Consider the following 17,648-nt stretch of genomic DNA (forward strand, 5'->3'; position numbering starts at 1 on the left):
TCCAAACAGCCATCAATGAAGCTGTCTTTGCTATCAATGTGGCTGATTATCAAGCGTTGACCTCTTGTTAATGGCTGCTTCAGTGCAGTGATAAGGTCCCACATAAAAGCGTCGTGTGAAGATGTCACGGTGCTGTCAGTCCACATTTTCGATACCCTGTGCCCGGTGCACACACATGTTTCGTCCAAATAGTATTTAAAATGGCCCTCCTTTCGGTACGTGGCGACGTCATGCAGGTAACTCTGCTGCTAAGCAACTGTGTTGTCCTGTTCAAAAAGCAGGGAGTTTCTGCTTCTTTTTTCGTGCCTGAAGCCAATGTCTTTCAAAAAACGCCGAATTGTCCATGGTGTTTAGTCAGGCGGGTTGTTTCACGAACGAAAATGTGCGTAGATTTTTCTGGATGTGGGCACCTCAATGCTCCGAAAGAAACCGTGCACGCATGTCCTCAGGGCACACTTTGTGAAGTCATCCTACAACTTCGTTTGATAGTTCTTGCCATCACGTGCTGGACACACCTGTCGTGGTGTGGACAGCACACCGTCAGTCGACGTTTTACACTCTATCTGAACTGACCAGGTCAGCGACAGTGTCGCAAGCTTCAGCCATGCTTGGGTTCCGGTGCCGCACCTTTATGTAGCTATTCAAAATCAATTGCCTTAAAGCATTGCTGAGGATGTTACCACTCTGGTGTTTTTTGAAATGCCAGAGAGAAGTCGGTGGCAAGGCGTCTGCAGGTAAGGGTACGAACACACTGGCGGGAAGCGTCCCGTCGGGGCATGACACTCGTTTTTTTGCCGCCGCGTGGTGAAAAGCAGCCTGCTGGCTCCGTTTGTGGGAGTCACTTGACAACACTCTCAAGCAGTCTCCGAGCGGCTTTCGACGTCTGTTCTGAGCTCTCCAACTTTCCGGTGCAATCGTGGGGACAACGACCGACGACGACGATATCCTCTCAACGTTATCGTGATAACGTTACCGCGCTCCTCTCATTATGCGCAGAGTATAGGTGCTGTCAACAGTCACTTACAATTATGTAACGAGATGTGCTGTGTCTCGGGACAGCTGGCGGACCCTCACTAATATTGTAGGCCTCACCGCATGACCTTACAGTATGAACCGATCTGTAGCACGTCTTTATTGCAAAAACTAGAATCGAGAAATCAACGTACAGTGAAACCTTGTTAAACCGTATTTGGCTGGAACTCGGAAAAAGTACGTACTAAATGGTAGTACTGCTTAACCGAAATAGCGTCAGGTCGTTCACTTACCTGTCAAAAAAAGTAACTTTCAGGGAGTGCGATGAAAGAACAAAAAACGTGCAGTAATTTATTAACTTCGCGTGACAAAGTCTGTAATCTTCATTTGACGACGCGGCGGCCTAGCAGCAACGACAGCGGCCTCAAACTCACTTATGCTGTGAGTCAGCTTTTCCGCCAGCCCCTTCTTTTCGGCAGATGCCCGCATGACGCTGACGCAATACGCAGCTCCAGCCAATGTCGGACCTGGATCACCCGTGTTGTCGCTTTCTATGTCGTCCTCATCACTATCATTTGGCGACACTTCGACAACCGAGGCAACAATGGCTTCGTCGGACATGTCCTGAGATGTCTGCACATCACTGTCTGTGTCTCTTAAGTCGGGGAAGGAAATGCCTTCCGTAACGCCCTGCCGCTCCAGCACTTCAGCTAGCAGAATTTTGGAAGCTTCGTCTACGATGTCCGAAGTCTGGTCGATGGTGTCACTGGCGTCATCTGCGTCGCCCGCACACACACTGAAGCCAGCACGCTTGAAGAAATTTTGAACTGTCGTTGCTTCAACCTGCCGCCACGAGTATTCGAGCAGGTGAATCGTGCCAATCAGGTCGATGGAGAATAATTTGCCGCATTCAATGGCGAGAAGAAATCTGCGTAGCAGATTCTTCTTTTAGAGCAGTTTTACAGCTCGAATGATGCCTTGGTCCAAGGGCTGGGCAATTGCTGTTGTGTTTGGTGGCAGAAACGCCAACTTAACAGCCGCCAGGTTGTCCAGGGCGACGTGCGCCAAAGCGTTGTCTAAAATAATAACAACTCTTCGGTTCTTAGCCGCAAAACAACCATCGATGAGGCGCACGTACTCCTCAAAGAGTTTTGCCGTCATCCATGCTTTGGTGTTGCTGCGATAGATGACCCCTGATGGCAACGGGGCATTTTTCAAACATCTAGGCTTCGCCGACTTTCCAATCACGAGGAGCAAAGTTTTGGCGGTTCCAGTCATGTTTACGCAAAACGCCACTGATATTCTGTCTTTTGCATGCTTACCGCCGGTGCAAGTCTCGCCTTTGAGCGCAAGCACTTTGTCTGGTAGCAGCTTAAAGAATAGTGCCGATTCATCCATATTAAAGATGTCATCAGGTGCGTAGTCTTCCAAGATGTTCTTCAGCTGACCATTTTGCCACTGCTCCGCCCCATCCACGTCAGCAACAGCACCTTCTCCCGGAACAGTCCTCGTGGTAATGCCGTGCCTCGCCTTAAATCTGGCTAACCAGCCATTGCTGCACAGTAAGTTGTCATGGTTGAGCTGCGAGGCAAAAACGTGGGCCTTCTCCACGAGCGAAGGTCCGCTAATAGGCAGATTTTTTAACCGTGTGGCTTTTAGCCACTTGACCAGTGCCTGCTCTACATCTGAAAACGACAAATCGCATAGCCGGCACCTTTTTGCAGTTGCAGCAGCACTGCCTAGCAACTTCTCTCTGAAATTCCAAATTCCACACACCGTGGTTATTGGCAGGTCCTTTTTCACGTGCCAGTGCCGATCTTTTTGTGCTCCGTTCAATAGCGCGAATTGTTTTCAATTTCTCCTCTGTTTTCCGCACACGATGCTTCTGTACCAGCTTCGGCATGACGCAAGTACGAAGCAGCACAAGCACACATACGCAACATGTGAAAAACGACGCGAGAGCTGTGTGGCACGGATCAACCAGAGAACACCTATGCACGGCGCCAAAGGAACAAAGAAAGCAAAGCAAGCGCACACCGTGTTTGCGTGTTTGTGCAAAGCGGTATCGCGTGGACAACACCAGAAGCCTAGCCGGCCGATTGCTTCTTGTTGCCAAAAAAATCCAAGAGAGGGCACTCACCAACACAGCCGCCATCATCATCAACACAAACAAGCGAGGCGTGTTTCGATCTCTGGGGCTTGCTGTTTCGCCGGGACGCCCAGGGGGGACATGCCGCGGCGAGTGGGCAACGAAAATTGGAAGCACTACTTATTAACCGATACGCGATAACATACGCCATTAACATACACGATAAGCTGATATTGCTTATGCGCATGCAAAATGCATTATGTTCAATGGCCGCCGAGTCGGGGATTTCGCTTCACTACTTTTAAAATGAAACTACTGTTTACGTGGGTACGGTTTAACGAGGTTTCACTGTACAATGCTTAATTTACGTACAAGCTCATTTTATGGCCTGTGGTGGCTAAAATGACATTCGTATGAACGGCGAGTGCTGTTGCATGATGGGAAAAAAACAAAAATGCTCGTCTAGGAGTCATAAATAGTTTTATTTGAGAAACAGCTCGGGAATGTGCACGTTGACCTGGAGGGTTGGTCAGTATTCAGGAGTCTTCCAGCAAAATCAAGAATGTTGGCAGGCATGAAACAGGTATAGTGCGTGCTGCTGGGACTCCGGGTCCTGCCGGTCTCGTTTTCGGTAGCTGGCCCCGTCGCAGGATCCATCGTCCGACAATTCAGCGAGAAGAAGCGCCCGAACGAACGACAGAGATTTATTTACATGTTGAGAAGTGATCAACTGATCCAAAGAGAAGAGAGAGAGAGATACAAAACGTCTTCGGCATTTTATAGTACCGCGTTGCCAACACTGGGCGCATTGTCCGCATCGTCAGCCAATACGGTGGCCCCGGCACCTCGGCCACGAGGGAGGGGAAATACACCTCACAACACATGGAGGGGCACAACCTAACACGATGCCCAAATATGGTCACGACGCCCTAAAAATGCCCAAACATGGTCATGAACGCACAGAAGATTCCAGAATTCTCCCGGCGAGAGGGAGGAGCCTGAATGGGGAGGGGGGGGGGGTCGACGACACAGTCGGTCAAGAACCGGTTCTCCCCACAACTCCCCTTGCTTGGTTCCCTAGCGCAAAACCAGTGCGTTGACCTTTGTTTTCGCTTGGCTGCAAGGCCGTCTCAGGTGCAGGCTATCCCGGGAATGTGTCGACGATCTCCCAGAGGGGTTCGCAAACCTTCGGAGAATCCCAACGCTGGCGCCGGTCGTAACAGTCTTTCGCGCGGGGGGGGGGGGGGGTAAAGATCTCGATGGGCTGAGGTTTGCAGCCACTGTCCGTCAGCGCCGGCAGTCGGTTTGGTGACGACCGTCTTTGATGAAGTATAGGGCTACACCTGCTTCATTGTGGGCTCAACAGACATCACATACGCACATGAAAACACAACTACTCAGCCGGTGAGCGCCGGACAATTCCGCCAAACTCCACCAGGCAATTTTCCCCTTTAACTGATATTAAAGGAAATACACAATTTATTCAAAATGTTACTCATACGTTAAGGTGACACAAAACAACAACACTAGAAGCACACCGAACCCGAAACCCCGGATAGCCATGTCTTCAACGTTTTCAAACAAGTACACCTAAAAGAGTAAAAAAAAACAATCACTAGCCCTTGTCTAGGTCAGGAAAAGAAAATGCCGGAGTTCTCGAGACATCCTCTCGCGTCAGGGGCATCGACTTAAGCCATCAGCGTTGCCATGGAGTACACACTTTTTGTCGCGTATTTCAAACAGATCGGGCAGCCGCCTTTGGACGACTGTCTAACTGATTATTCTGCACACTGCAGGCGTGAGAACGACAGCGATTACCTGGCTCATCATATCTACGGTGAACAAGGGCCGTCAAGTGGGCAACGCGCCGACGCATCACTACCTGGGTTCTTGCACCTAACGACTGCTCAGACCACGTGATGTCGGCTACAGCACCACGGAGAGCATGGTGACGCCCTCTTCGACTATATAAGCAAGCGAGCACCGACTGTCACCACTCAGAGCAGATCGGGCAGCCGCCTTTGGACGACTGTCTAACTGATTATTCTGCACACTGCAGGCGTGAGAACGACAGCGATTACCTGGCTCATCATATCTACGGTGAACAAGGGCCGTCAAGTGGGCAACGCGCCGACGCACCACTACCTGGGTTCTTGCACTTAACGACTGCTCAGACCACGTGATGTCGGCTACAGCACCACGGAGAGCATGGTGACGCCCTCTTCGACTATATAAGCAAGCGAGCACCGACTGTCACCACTCAGAGCAGATCGGGCAGCCGCCTTTGGACGACTGTCTAACTGATTATTCTGCACACTGCAGGCGTGAGAACGACAGCGATTACCTGGCTCATCATATCTACGGTGAACAAGGGCCGTCAAGTGGGCAACGCGCCGACGCACCACTACCTGGGTTCTTGCACTTAACGACTGCTCAGACCACGTGATGTCGGCTACAGCACCACGGAGAGCATGGTGACGCCCTCTTCGACTATATAAGCAAGCGAGCACCGACTGTCACCACTCAGAGCAGATCGGGCAGCCGCCTTTGGACGACTGTCTAACTGATTATTCTGCACACTGCAGGTGGGACTTCTTTTTTTCACTAGTGCGAGCAAGCACAATTTTTCTATTTGCGGCTCCCGATTTGCTCTGAAGCTGAATCACCTTATGTAACCACCATTTTTGATGCTATTGAACCAATTTTAAACGAAGTGTGTACAAGACGACAGGATAGAAAAAAAACTTGATGCCCTGACAGATTTTGCCAACGCTTTGAGCGAAAAAGCGCCCAGTACTGTAAAAGATTTGGGAAAGGTACTACTTGAGATGACTACTAAGTTCCTTGATGCTCTTTCCGATATCAAGACTCATGTGGAAAAAGTCAATCCCTTGAACAACGCTATAAAGGCTGAATTGGCATCTCTCAGGGCATCTGTAAACTTTACAAGTGAGAGTTTCGATGAACTGAAAACAGAAATAAAATCGCTGTGCAAAGACCTCAATGATGCAAAAAATCGTAACCTCGAGTTCCAGAAAGAGAACGCGCAAATTAAGAAAGAGCTTTGTGACACAAGAAAACAGCTGATTGACCTGCAGCAATATTCGAGGCGCAACAATATTGAATTGAAAGGTATTCCTTTTGCCGAGAACGAAGACCTAGAAAAAGTTGTGGAAAAGATTGCTGACTGTTTGCGCGTTGAGCTGACCAGTCAAGATTTGGACGTAGTGCACAGAGTACCAACAAAGACAAACAATGTACCAAATATCGTAGTAAATTTTGTGTCGCAGTCTAAGCGTGATAAGGTCCTAAAATCGGCAAGAAAGAACAGGCTGAACGCAGCGATGCTTGGTTTCAAGACAAATGTACCCGTGTTCGTGAACAAACACTTGTGTCTCGAGAATAAAATTTTGCTAAGTAAGACCATACAGAGGAAAAAAGACAAAAACTGGAGATTCGTCTGGGTTTCCGAAGGAAAGGTACTGGCAAGGAAATCTGAGAACTCGAAGGTCATTCACATCTCCTGTGATGATGACCTCGCGAAACTAGTATAGGTACTTCTGCGCATAGACCACCGGAAGCGTCTTTTGTTATAAAATGGCAGTCACGAAACTTCAAGTAGATCAACTACTCAGCGATACGTGTACTAATATCTTCCACTGCAATATCCGCAGTATAAGCAAAAACGTGAACTTGCTTCTCGCTTTTCTATCAAAACATGTCCACACTTTTGATGTACTAGCGATCACGGAAACGTGGTTAAAGAAGGGTGAGACAGTGCATGTTCCTGGATATGTAACCCTATCGCATCAGCGTGATTCTTGTTCGCGTGGCGTCGTCGTCGCATTTTTAATGAAAAGTGGCTACGCTTTTACGGAGCTATCATCACTGAATTGCAGCTCCGCTGATATTGAAGCTTTTTTTGTTAGACTACACTCTTTTGGTATAATCGGCGTCGTTTATTGACCCCCAAATTCAAACATTGACCAATTTTTAGAGAAGATGGAAAAAACTTTTTTTAATCTGTCGGCGAATTATAGCAACCCGGTTGTAATTGTTGGAGACATGAATATTGACACCCATAATTCTAAGTATACCAGTTACGCACAATTACTGAGCTCATTCAGTTTTCGTAACCTAATAAACATACCTACGAGGGTAACTAGTACATCAGCAAAAACAATTGACCATGTTTTGACGAACATAACATCTGGAATGAATGCTGGCGTTTATGATGAAGCGATATCAGATCACCTTCCTGTTTTTGTTTCCATAAATGACACGAAAAAGCAGCACACCACGTATCACAACAGAGGGCAAAATAGATTATAATTTACTACGAAGCATCATTCTCGCCATTGACCCTGACAGTCTATATAACGATGACGTCAATGTTGAACTTCAAAACTTAATAAAATTCCTTATCAGAGCCATTGGAAATAGCCGCTCAAACGTATCTGCGCGCTCATATAAGACCCCGCTATGTCCTTGGATGACAGCAGAAATCCTTGACCTGCTGAAGACGAAAGATTTTTGGTACCATAAATGGAAGAAACATAAAAATAATAAATATTACCTTGGCCAGTTCAAAATTTTCAGGAATAAATCCGTGCTCCTTACGAGGCAGCGAAAGAAGGAATATTACTCTCGCCTAATAGAACAAGCTCAGGGCAATTCTAAAAAAACTTGGGAGATCGTAAACGAAGTTGTTGGCAATCAACCACGACAACGCGTGCTACCTGATTCTATTGATGCACAAACTCTAGATAACTTTAACTCTTTCGTTACCGTAGAAAACTGGCCTTTTCAATGTGTGTCTACATGATATTTTTTTTATCAGAAACTGTTGTGCGTACAATGGGTTATTCTACATGAAAATGTAGCCCATTCACGTGTTTTTATAATGCAATAAAATTCAAAGCAAACAACCTTATTGTTTCATAATTTATTTCTGAAATTTGAGGAAAACTGAAGAAAGTATACAAGAGAAGATATAAAATTGCTGTTATACATTACAGCATTCAGGTTAAAACAAAACTGAAATATACAAATTGTAGCTTGTAATATCAGGAGTAATATTTCCAAGTTTGAACATTCTCCGATCAAAAGTATATTTTTAGTGGGCTCTCGTCTTAGCGTCCATGACGCATGTGCCACTTGGAGAAGCAGTTGCGGGTGGTGGTAAAGCAGAGATGTGCTTCACAGGTGCTGCAAAAACATTTGTTTTGACTTCCTTTTTAGTGTTCTCGTAGCACAACTTGCAGTTTCTTCGGCTGTCAACCTTTTCTGGCTTGTGCCGGATCCAGTCGGGTGGCAGATAAGAAACTCTGACAGGTTGATCATTTAGGTTCAAAATTTCCTGGATGAGCATCTCTCGGAAAGAAAGCTGATCAAATCGGGAACTCAAATTTAGCTCAGGAACGTCGGGATGCTGTTTGCGATGCTATTGAAAAAGAATGAAGGTATTTACGCAGGCTATGTCGATACAATGGAAGAACAGTGTTTTCCACCATCGTACGCATTTCCGAAGGACATTGTATGTTCCAATTATCTGGTCAGATTTGTCTACCCCCAACATGCCTGCATTGTAGTCATGTACTAACAAGGGCTTCCTTATTGTTCTCTCAGTCCATCGGTTCCCCACTTTTTGACGTCTTTTTGCCGATACATGTTCATTCGCTGTGTGAATTGTACTCATTAGATTTGCTGCCTTGCGGTCTTTTCACTGGAGAAACAAGATGTTTCCATCCCTGACCCACCGAATGTCCTCCCGCTCAGCCTTCCTTTCCCATTTTGTTTCTTTCAGATCGCCAGGGAAGCCTCGGCGATCTTTTCTTGTCGTTCCACATGCCAGCGTTTTGCATTGCAGGAGATGTTCAAATAGGTGCTTTGAGGTATAAAAATTGTCCATGTAAATTTTGTACCCTTGTTCCAAGTATTTTTCACAAAGTTTACTGACAACATCAAAAGCCAACCCATGTTGTCCTGGTGTCTCCCTCTTACCTGTGTAGACAAAGAACTGTAAAGTGTACCCTGTTTCAGATTCAGCTAAAACCCACAATTTGTAACCCCACTTCGTCACCTTATCACGAATATATTGCCTAATTCCCGATTTTGCTTTCGATTTCACCATCCTTTCATCTACTGCAATGGCTTCCCGTGGCTGGAAAAATCGTGCTGACACCTCATTGATATGTTAAAGCAGTGGCCACACCTTCCGCAGTTTTCCGGCTGATGCAGTACTCTGATCCTCCGGATCAGAGACGTGCAAGAAAGCGAGGAGAGAAAAGAAACGCTTTCTACTCATGATTTGTGCTGGAAGGAGACCACCGTATATTGACCCAGTGTTCCAGTACATATGAAGGCGTGGCACTTGCACGATACCCATGTAAATGAGGAGTGCAATGAACCGCAACATCTCCGGCGGCGTGACCTCAAGCCAAGAGCCGTCTGCTTCTGAGTAGCTGGGCTTTTCGAAAATTTTCATCCAAGCGTACTTGTTGGTGTACTGACAGATAGTTGAGACCAATTCAGTAGTGAAAAACATCATAAACATGTTCAGTGCGCGGATAAAACTTCGCGTCTCGCTCCGGCGCGTCACATCCATATGTACGCCAGGTGTTCGTTTAGGTAAGAACTTGACTCTGCATGCTGCATTCGGCAGAATATCGCCTCCATAGGTAGTTGACACCCTAGTAAGAAAACGTAAACAAGTGTCGTCACTTACAAAACACGCTCACGTTATCCCAGTGAACCACAAATATTGTATGGACATCTATGGTATGTTTCTCATGGACATTGTAAACGTCTCTTAGATATCCATAGAAATCTAAATTACGAAGATTAGATGTACCCGCAACTATAAAATGCTCGTCCGAGTAAGGTTGCAGGTACGTTGCACAATGGACACTGAATGGACATTTAATAGATATACATAGACATTGCCATTTATTAAATAAAAGCTTTTTCATGCACTGTTCACACTTACCGCATGTAGTTGGTGTGTTAGACCTGCAGTCCCATGGCAGTCTTGCTCATAGTTGCTCGGCTGTACTTTATAGTGGGTATCGAACACTATAAAGTACAGCCGAGCAGCAATGAGCAAGACTGCCATGAGACTGCAGGTCTAACAAACCAACTACATGCGGTAAAGCATCAAAGACGTGAAGCTGGCCGGATTGCTGTCAGACATCAAACTTAATTAGTAAGGCCAGCCTCGCGACGCTGATGCTGGGAGCGCAGGCCTCTGGCACACAGAACTATGCACGCAGCAAGTCTGAGGATGTGCATAGAAAAAAAAAGTTCTAATTCACAAAATTTTAGCAATATTTGGTAAAGAAATCCCAAACAGCCTGGCATTATCATCAAGCACAAGCTGCCGTCTAACCTGCATGTTTATGCTGGGTCCTTAAGATCTTAGAGATTTACTGCAACAGACAGCACATTGTTTTCAAACACATTTATTGAACATAAATTTAAATCAGTCTTTGAATGTAAGTGAAGGTATGTGAATGAAAAAATATTGTACAAAATTATTCAATGGAGTTCATCTTTAACGCTTTGAAGTGACGTGAATAAAAAATTGCTGACCAAAAATCTTCGACGAAGTTCCCCTTGAAAGTTACAAAGTTATGAGAATGTACAGAAGTTCAATGAAGTTCACCTTGAACAGTTTGAAGTGATGTGAATGAAAGTTCCCCTTGAAAGCTCTAAAGTTATGTGAATGAAAAATTACTGTACAAAAGTCTACAATGAAGTTCGCCTTGAACGCTTCGAAGAGATGTGAATAAAAAATTGCTGACCAAAAATTCTCGACGAAGTTCCCCTTGAAAGTTACAAAGTTATGAGAATGTACAGAAGTTCAATGAAGTTCACCTTGAACAGTTTGAAGTGATGTGAATGAAAGTTCCCCTTGAAAGCTCTAAAGTTATGTGAATGAAAAATTACTGTACAGAAGTCTACAATGAAGTTCGCCTTGAACGCTTCGAAGAGATGTGAATAAAAAATTGCTGACCAAAAATTCTCGACGAAGTTCCCCTTGAAAGTTTCAATGTTATGAAAATGTACAAAAGTTCAATGAAGTTCACTTAAAACGGTCTGAAGTGACATGAATGAAAAGTTGCTCAACGATGTTCCCCTTAAAAGCCCTAAGTTATTTGAATGAAAAATTACAATACAAAAGTCTTCATTGAAGTTCAATGAAGTTCACCTTGAACACTTTGAAGTGATGTGAATGAAAGTTCCCCTTGAAAGCTCTAAAGTTATGTGAATGAAAAATTACTGTACAAAAGTCTACAATGAAGTTCGCCTTGAACGCTTCGAAGAGATGTGAATAAAAAATTGCTGACCAAAAATTCTCGACGAAGTTCCCCTTGAAAGTTTCAATGTTATGAAAATGTACAAAAGTTCAATGAAGTTCACTTAAAACGGTCTGAAGTGACATGAATGAAAAATTGCTCAACGATGTTCCCCTTAAAAGCCCTAAGTTATTTGAATGAAAAATTACAATACAAAGGTCTTCATTAAAGTTCGCCTTGAACGCTTCAAGTAATCTGAATAAAAAATTGCTCCACGAAAATCTTCAATGAAGTTCCTTTTGAAGAGAAGGTCCACTTGAAAGATTCATGATGCAAAATGGCTACTGGTCACAAACAGTTGATCCTAAGAATACAAGAAAAAAGAGAATCAATATTAGCTATCCAGAAACAGTGAAAGCAAATACTATAAGACATTCCAAGCAACAGCATACCAGAAGTACTGATACTCTATATTACCATGAGAAAAAAAATGCTTGGCTTGTGATGCTCCACTCCTGAACTTAGCAGAAGAATTGAGAAAGATGATGCCTACTTCATAAACACAGCAAATGCAGATGACTATTGCATACATTAGCAATAACGATGTTACTCGTTTCAGCATATGTAAGTATAGCTACTTCTAGAACCTAAAAAGCACTTTGAAATGCCCTCGGGTCTTATGAGTATCAATACATACAAAGACATTTCAGTAATTTGTGCTTCATTGTAAATGTCAGTTTCGAAACATCCTACTACAAAAGGAAGCGATGTTCTCATACAACAGTGCAACAGATAAAAGCTACACTGGACACAAACTTGAGTTTCCAGTGTATGCGTAATTGTCTGCCACATGGTGCCATAAAGCTATAGGATAACATTCAACTTGCTGAAAATTTCTCAGAGGCGACTTAACATCCAAGTATGATGAGAAACACAACCAATAAATGGATCAACAATTCATCAGAACATGTCACAAGATTTTAGTAAAAAACGAAAACTAAACTTTCGTGACTATTTTGACTATGCCGCTTGTGATTTAAGTAGGAAGTATAAAGTGCGACATAAATTTTTGTTTAAAAATGCATTTACCACTTATGCAGGGTTGGCTTGGTACTATGTGACACAAAATTGAGATATATATGCAATTTCTTGTCATTTAATGCATTATACTTGTTCTTTAAAAATGTGGTCCTTATGCCGCACAGCCATGTGCAGTTTATTTATTCGATAGCATAATGAGATGAAATAATCTAGGAAGCACAGCTGTGGTGTCTGGGATTGCATGGAGATCCACTCTAGTGCTTTTGTAGGCAAACTCAAGAGTGATTATATATACTGTGGTCTTTATTTGAGATTCAAAAAAGCTGTATACTAGTTTTACCATAAACAGGTGCCTCCACTGGATGAGCAGAACTACTGATATAGCCTACTAACTTACACAAATGCTGGCATATGACTGTTATCATGCTCACACATCACTGTTTCTAGCTCGTTTTCCAAGCACGAACTAATCCACACAGCTTATACAAAATTTCTTACAGTGTTTTCCATTTACATCACACCAACAGGATACTGAAACCAACGAGCTTCCATTACGACAGAAAAAAACTGGGCACAGCAAAAATTAGCTGTCACTTCCTTTAAGCTTACTGCAAAATGCATATACCTCTTGCTGCATTCCTATGCCTTGCTGGGGCATGACGCAACCATTCTCGAACGGCTGCTTCTATGGTGAATTCATCTGCAGGATGAACTTTTTGCACAGCACCTTTGAGAAAGTCAAAGCAATAATTGATTGAGAGAAAGAAGTGACACCAACTTAAAAATTCAATCAAGCCAATAGCCTGATTTGGCCAACAGCCTGATTTCCTCTCAGATGACAATTGTCATACAAGAGTCTGCCCAGGGGGAGGGGCAGCTATATAGAAGTCCGATACTTGAAGCTTTACATTTGTAATAAATTTGTAAGTGAAAGTGACTTATTTAGTATAAGTGCAAGTGACTTATTTAGTAATATTTTGTGCACTGTGATTATATTCCCCATGTTGTTCCTTCATTGACATTAACTCTATTTCCATGTTCAAAATACTGTATATATTTAACTTTTCTATTGGTTGGTATAGATATGCAACCGTGTCTGGGCTGCCATGAACTCTTGCAATACTACGAGCAGCAGGCTTATCACACCAAAAGACACCTTTCTTTCACCTTTCTTTCATCAGTTTTTAAGAGGGACTAAATACTAAGGTGATTCATTAACAGTACTGGGTGGCGACACACCCACTAGGCTTCCATGAATGAAGGAGAGGAAGATGTCAGGGCATCTGAATCCCCCCCCCTTCTTTATCCACCAGTAACAACACTACAAGAACAATAACCTGGCATTGAGTAGCCAATTAACTGCTTTCTGGTTAACCTCCCTGCTGTCTATAAACATAGAAGCAAAAACACGATGCTTCAAACAGTTAAAGAAAAATCTGGATGGCAGCCACCTGATGGCTCATTTGAATTGAACAGAGACACCGCTTTCACCAGGGAAACAAGAGAGGCGCTCAATCAAGTACATGAAAAACACTCACTTATTATGCAAGAAGCGAGACGGAGCTGGCTGAATTGGTGTTTTCCCTTTTTACCAAACCATGAAAACTGTGCTGCGAGATTGTCGCAAAGTAGGTATGAGAGAATTCTTTTTGTGCATGCAGCGGCGTTGCTGCCACCTTTGTTCGCGAGCTCTTCCACCTGAAATAGAGGCAAGCCAATACACTTATCGTAAGCGCGCAATGAAAACTGCACATATGTCATGAATATATGAAAATACAGGCTTGAATAAAAGAATACATCGATTACTTCAAATTTTCTATAAGTATACGTAACCTAGGAGACAAATTAAAATTCTATTCAGTAGAGGCTGAGGCTTTACACACTGCTCTAGTGTTGAAAAGAAAGAAGACATTACGTGGCCCTCAGATATCAAAACACACACAACACACAATCTCAATGCACTTACAAGCGTATCTTTCATCTGGCCAGTCAACTTGTCATCGAACAGTTTCAGTGACTCGTACTCTGAGAACGGGCTGGAAACTAAAGGTGCATTTCCTTTAGCAGCATTGGACCGAAACCGACCGATCAGCCCATGTAGAAGTTCCCCATGCTGCTTTTGAACCATTCGCAGCACTGTCAGCCTCACAAGTACTTCATGCTGGAACTCTGAAATAAAATGGTACAAAAAGCCTGCAAACCCCTGACAACCAATCTTTGTTTGTGACTTTTGTGCTAATTTGTAGCTCTGATAATCCGAAAAGTAAACTTCAAATATTGTAATGCATCATAACTATCCAAGTATAATTACAATCCATCACGACATCATCAATCATAACCCCCATCTAAAATTATGAACTAGTGACCTAACAGGAGAGTGCCATGACGCCAGATGTGCTAACGTTGAAGCTTGGGCGAGCTGGTACATTGTGCGAAGAACCAGAACAGTGCTTAAATTTTTTCACATACTCAAAAAGAGACGGACGACGTGGATGGCCAGGTGTGGTCGCACTTTGGCGGCCTTGAAAGTGCATATATGGTTCTTTGGTGGAAGTCAGGGTGTGACACTGCAGGGAAGTGTTAGCATAGAAATTTCTATAAACAATTAAACGATACAATACATGCACCTAACGAGCACTAACATTTCTATCATAAGTGTGCCCTTTTGAAAAAAAATTCCGTGCTATGTTACCTAAAAAAGCCATGCACTGGTGCCAACAGCCAGAACCACACTGACAGCAGCCACACAACAAAGGGAAGAAAAACCCTGCACACTTGTCTGCGAGACTGAGAATACTCTCCTTAATCGTTATCACAGGACACCCTGTCCTCATCATACTAGTGACAATATCCAGATGTGCTGCCTATTCAGATGAATAATAATGGTAATGCAAAAACCAAAGTGAAATTTTTCAAGGACAATGTTCACCACATTAATTTGGAATGATGTGCTCGTCAGTAATGTCAGTGTAAGCTAGACAATCAATGAACGCAAACATTTCAAGCTTTATATTTCGGTGTCAGGAGTCCTTTACAGAAACTCCATATATGCCTAAACAGTGAGGCACACATGTGAAGTAAGAATATAGTGAGAAAGGAAAACGAAACAGAAAGGCAGGGAGGTTAACCAGGCTTGGCTCAGTTCGCTACCCTAAATGGAGGTGAAGGAAACGGGAAATAACACAAGCTTTACTTTAGTGAATATGGAAAAATCTGTATTTACAACAAAAAACAGCACACAAAGTTTTCTCAAGTACACTAGCCCTACATTGCACCAGGCAACATGAACATGCATTCGAGGTTGCACTTTAAAAGAGACAATATGTATGAAAATACCATTAGTTGATAACGAACGTACCCTCTTGAGTTAGCGCCTTCTTGTTTTTTGCCTGAGCAGGAGGTGAAGCCATGGCTGCAGACGAAACATGAAAATTTCAATGCAGGTTTGGTTAACAAAGTGTCAGTACAGGACCGATAAGTTTAACGGGGCACATATTAACTGAAAACACATGGCTAACGAGAAGCTTTCACAGTTTACCAGAGTCACGCATGCCAGCTTCAGTCTCCTGGCCATCCAGCATCTCTGAAAAGAAAGTGCTGCAACATCACCCAGCTGTGCATAATATAGGGATGACTAAATATCCACTCATGGGAAACTATGCAATTTATTGAGCTGGGCTCCTAACAGCCCTACAACTCAGCTTAAAAAAGTTAAGGTTTAAATACAGCTAAGCTTATTTACATGCTTCAATGGCACCTTTTTTAAGGAAACTTTTTAAATTTCATAGCTTATTCATCATATGCTCTCCACCGTAAGGGAAGTGTAATGCTTACCACAATCATCTTCTAATTCATCAGAGTCACTTGAAAGATCTGCAAAGTATTGAGTAGTTAGTGAACTTAAGATGAGACCAGAAATGTGAATAATTACCTTCAGTGTTTTCTGCCGGAGTGTTGCAGTCTCTGTCTGCAAATCGAAAACAATGTCAAGCAAGAAGCACTCTTAAGGTCGTATTTGCTTACATGTTGAACCAGATGGGCCAGGAAAGCTGCTGGGGGGTTCCAAAGAAGCACTGGAAGTGTGGATTGGCTTCGACATCTTAAAAAGAAATATGCATGAAGCACTGAACGAGCGTAGCAACAAAGAGAGACCTATAGTATAGTATTGTGAAAGGGTAAGCTGCTACCTACCTCTCCTTTCTGTTGGTTGCCAACCTTTTGCAGCTGGTTTACTTCATGAAATTCATCGCAAGCATTTGCACAAGTGTTCTCCATTCCTGCATGCAAAAAGGAATGTTACAAAAGAGAATAACCTTTTTGTATGATAACTTACGTTCATCTACAGACGGCCTAGTTGAACCAGTGGGGCGTGAATGAAAAGTAGGCACTTCATCATCGCTGATGTAACGACTTGGCTTTGACACCTTATTAAAAAGACAGAACAACAGACTGTGGGCTTTGTCTCAAAACTGCAAAGCAGGTTTGAGGAGTGGGGAAAAAAACACAAATGCAATACGGGTAGCACGATGGTAAGCCAAAAGGTCAGTCTAACCTTCCGTTTCTGAAGGTGCCCAGATTCAACATCAGAATACTGAGCTTGATCCAGATTTCTACGAGCCTCTTGATATGTGCCTATAATAAGAACCCACACATTCAGAGAAACAATGCATTATACCCAAGTTAAAGCTATCTATAATAAACGTACTGTAGGTAGCTTTCACCACAATGCTGTAACTTTTCCAGTCTCTCTCGGGGGCTTTTGCTTTTTGAACAGTTGCCATCTTGCAGCCAGGTCCTGGTGGCCAATAGCATTTGCCACCAACGATCCATATGTTGGGCACAACAGCTACTGTTTGCTCTTCAGTAAACTCCACAATGGAAAAGCGCATCTGTAAAAAATTGTCTGTGACCACTCTCAGACAAAAAATGAACATAAACATTGACTAGTTAATTTTCTTTCTAAAGATCATGTGATAATTTCCATTTTTTGTTTGTGTGTTCTCAAATTTCAGTGGACATTAAGAAAATTCTCATCTGCCAAACCTCAACAAAATGTAACAAAACCATAAATGTGGTATGAAAATTTTTAGTAGCAGAGGCTACAACATGACATAATGGCAGCATGACCTTTCTTTATTGAAATACTATTAAATACTGCCAGCATTAAAGGGACACTAAAGTAAATAACAATTTACATCAGAGTGAAAGTTAAATGTATGACAACCTCTAAATTGACGATATCAACAGCA

The 17,648-nt window shown here is 43.3% G+C and overlaps 1 protein-coding gene and 1 long non-coding RNA gene across 2 annotated transcripts; both read right to left on the reverse strand.

Annotated features, from left to right (window-relative positions):
• Positions 1 to 11,257: 11,257 nt before the first annotated feature.
• On the reverse strand, positions 11,258 to 14,866 carry LOC119162323 (uncharacterized). Its single transcript, XM_075883979.1, has 4 exons — positions 14,366 to 14,866; positions 13,938 to 14,097; positions 13,025 to 13,126; positions 11,258 to 11,722 (listed from the first exon to the last, which is right to left on the reverse strand). The coding sequence occupies exons 1-4, from the start codon at positions 14,525 to 14,527 to the stop codon at positions 11,700 to 11,702; spliced, it is 447 nt and encodes a 148-aa protein (XP_075740094.1). The 5' UTR covers positions 14,528 to 14,866; the 3' UTR covers positions 11,258 to 11,699.
• A 1,809-nt stretch (positions 14,867 to 16,675) lies between these two features.
• LOC142786351 (uncharacterized) lies at positions 16,676 to 17,359 on the reverse strand. Its single transcript, XR_012889017.1, has 3 exons — positions 17,105 to 17,359; positions 16,952 to 17,031; positions 16,676 to 16,823 (listed from the first exon to the last, which is right to left on the reverse strand). It is a non-coding gene; the product is annotated as an uncharacterized LOC142786351 (long non-coding RNA).
• Between the last annotated feature and the right edge of the window lie 289 nt (positions 17,360 to 17,648).

This window comes from Rhipicephalus microplus, unplaced genomic scaffold (assembly GCF_043290135.1).
Source record: "Rhipicephalus microplus isolate Deutch F79 unplaced genomic scaffold, USDA_Rmic scaffold_23, whole genome shotgun sequence".
Classification (NCBI taxonomy): Eukaryota; Metazoa; Arthropoda; class Arachnida; order Ixodida; family Ixodidae; genus Rhipicephalus; species Rhipicephalus microplus.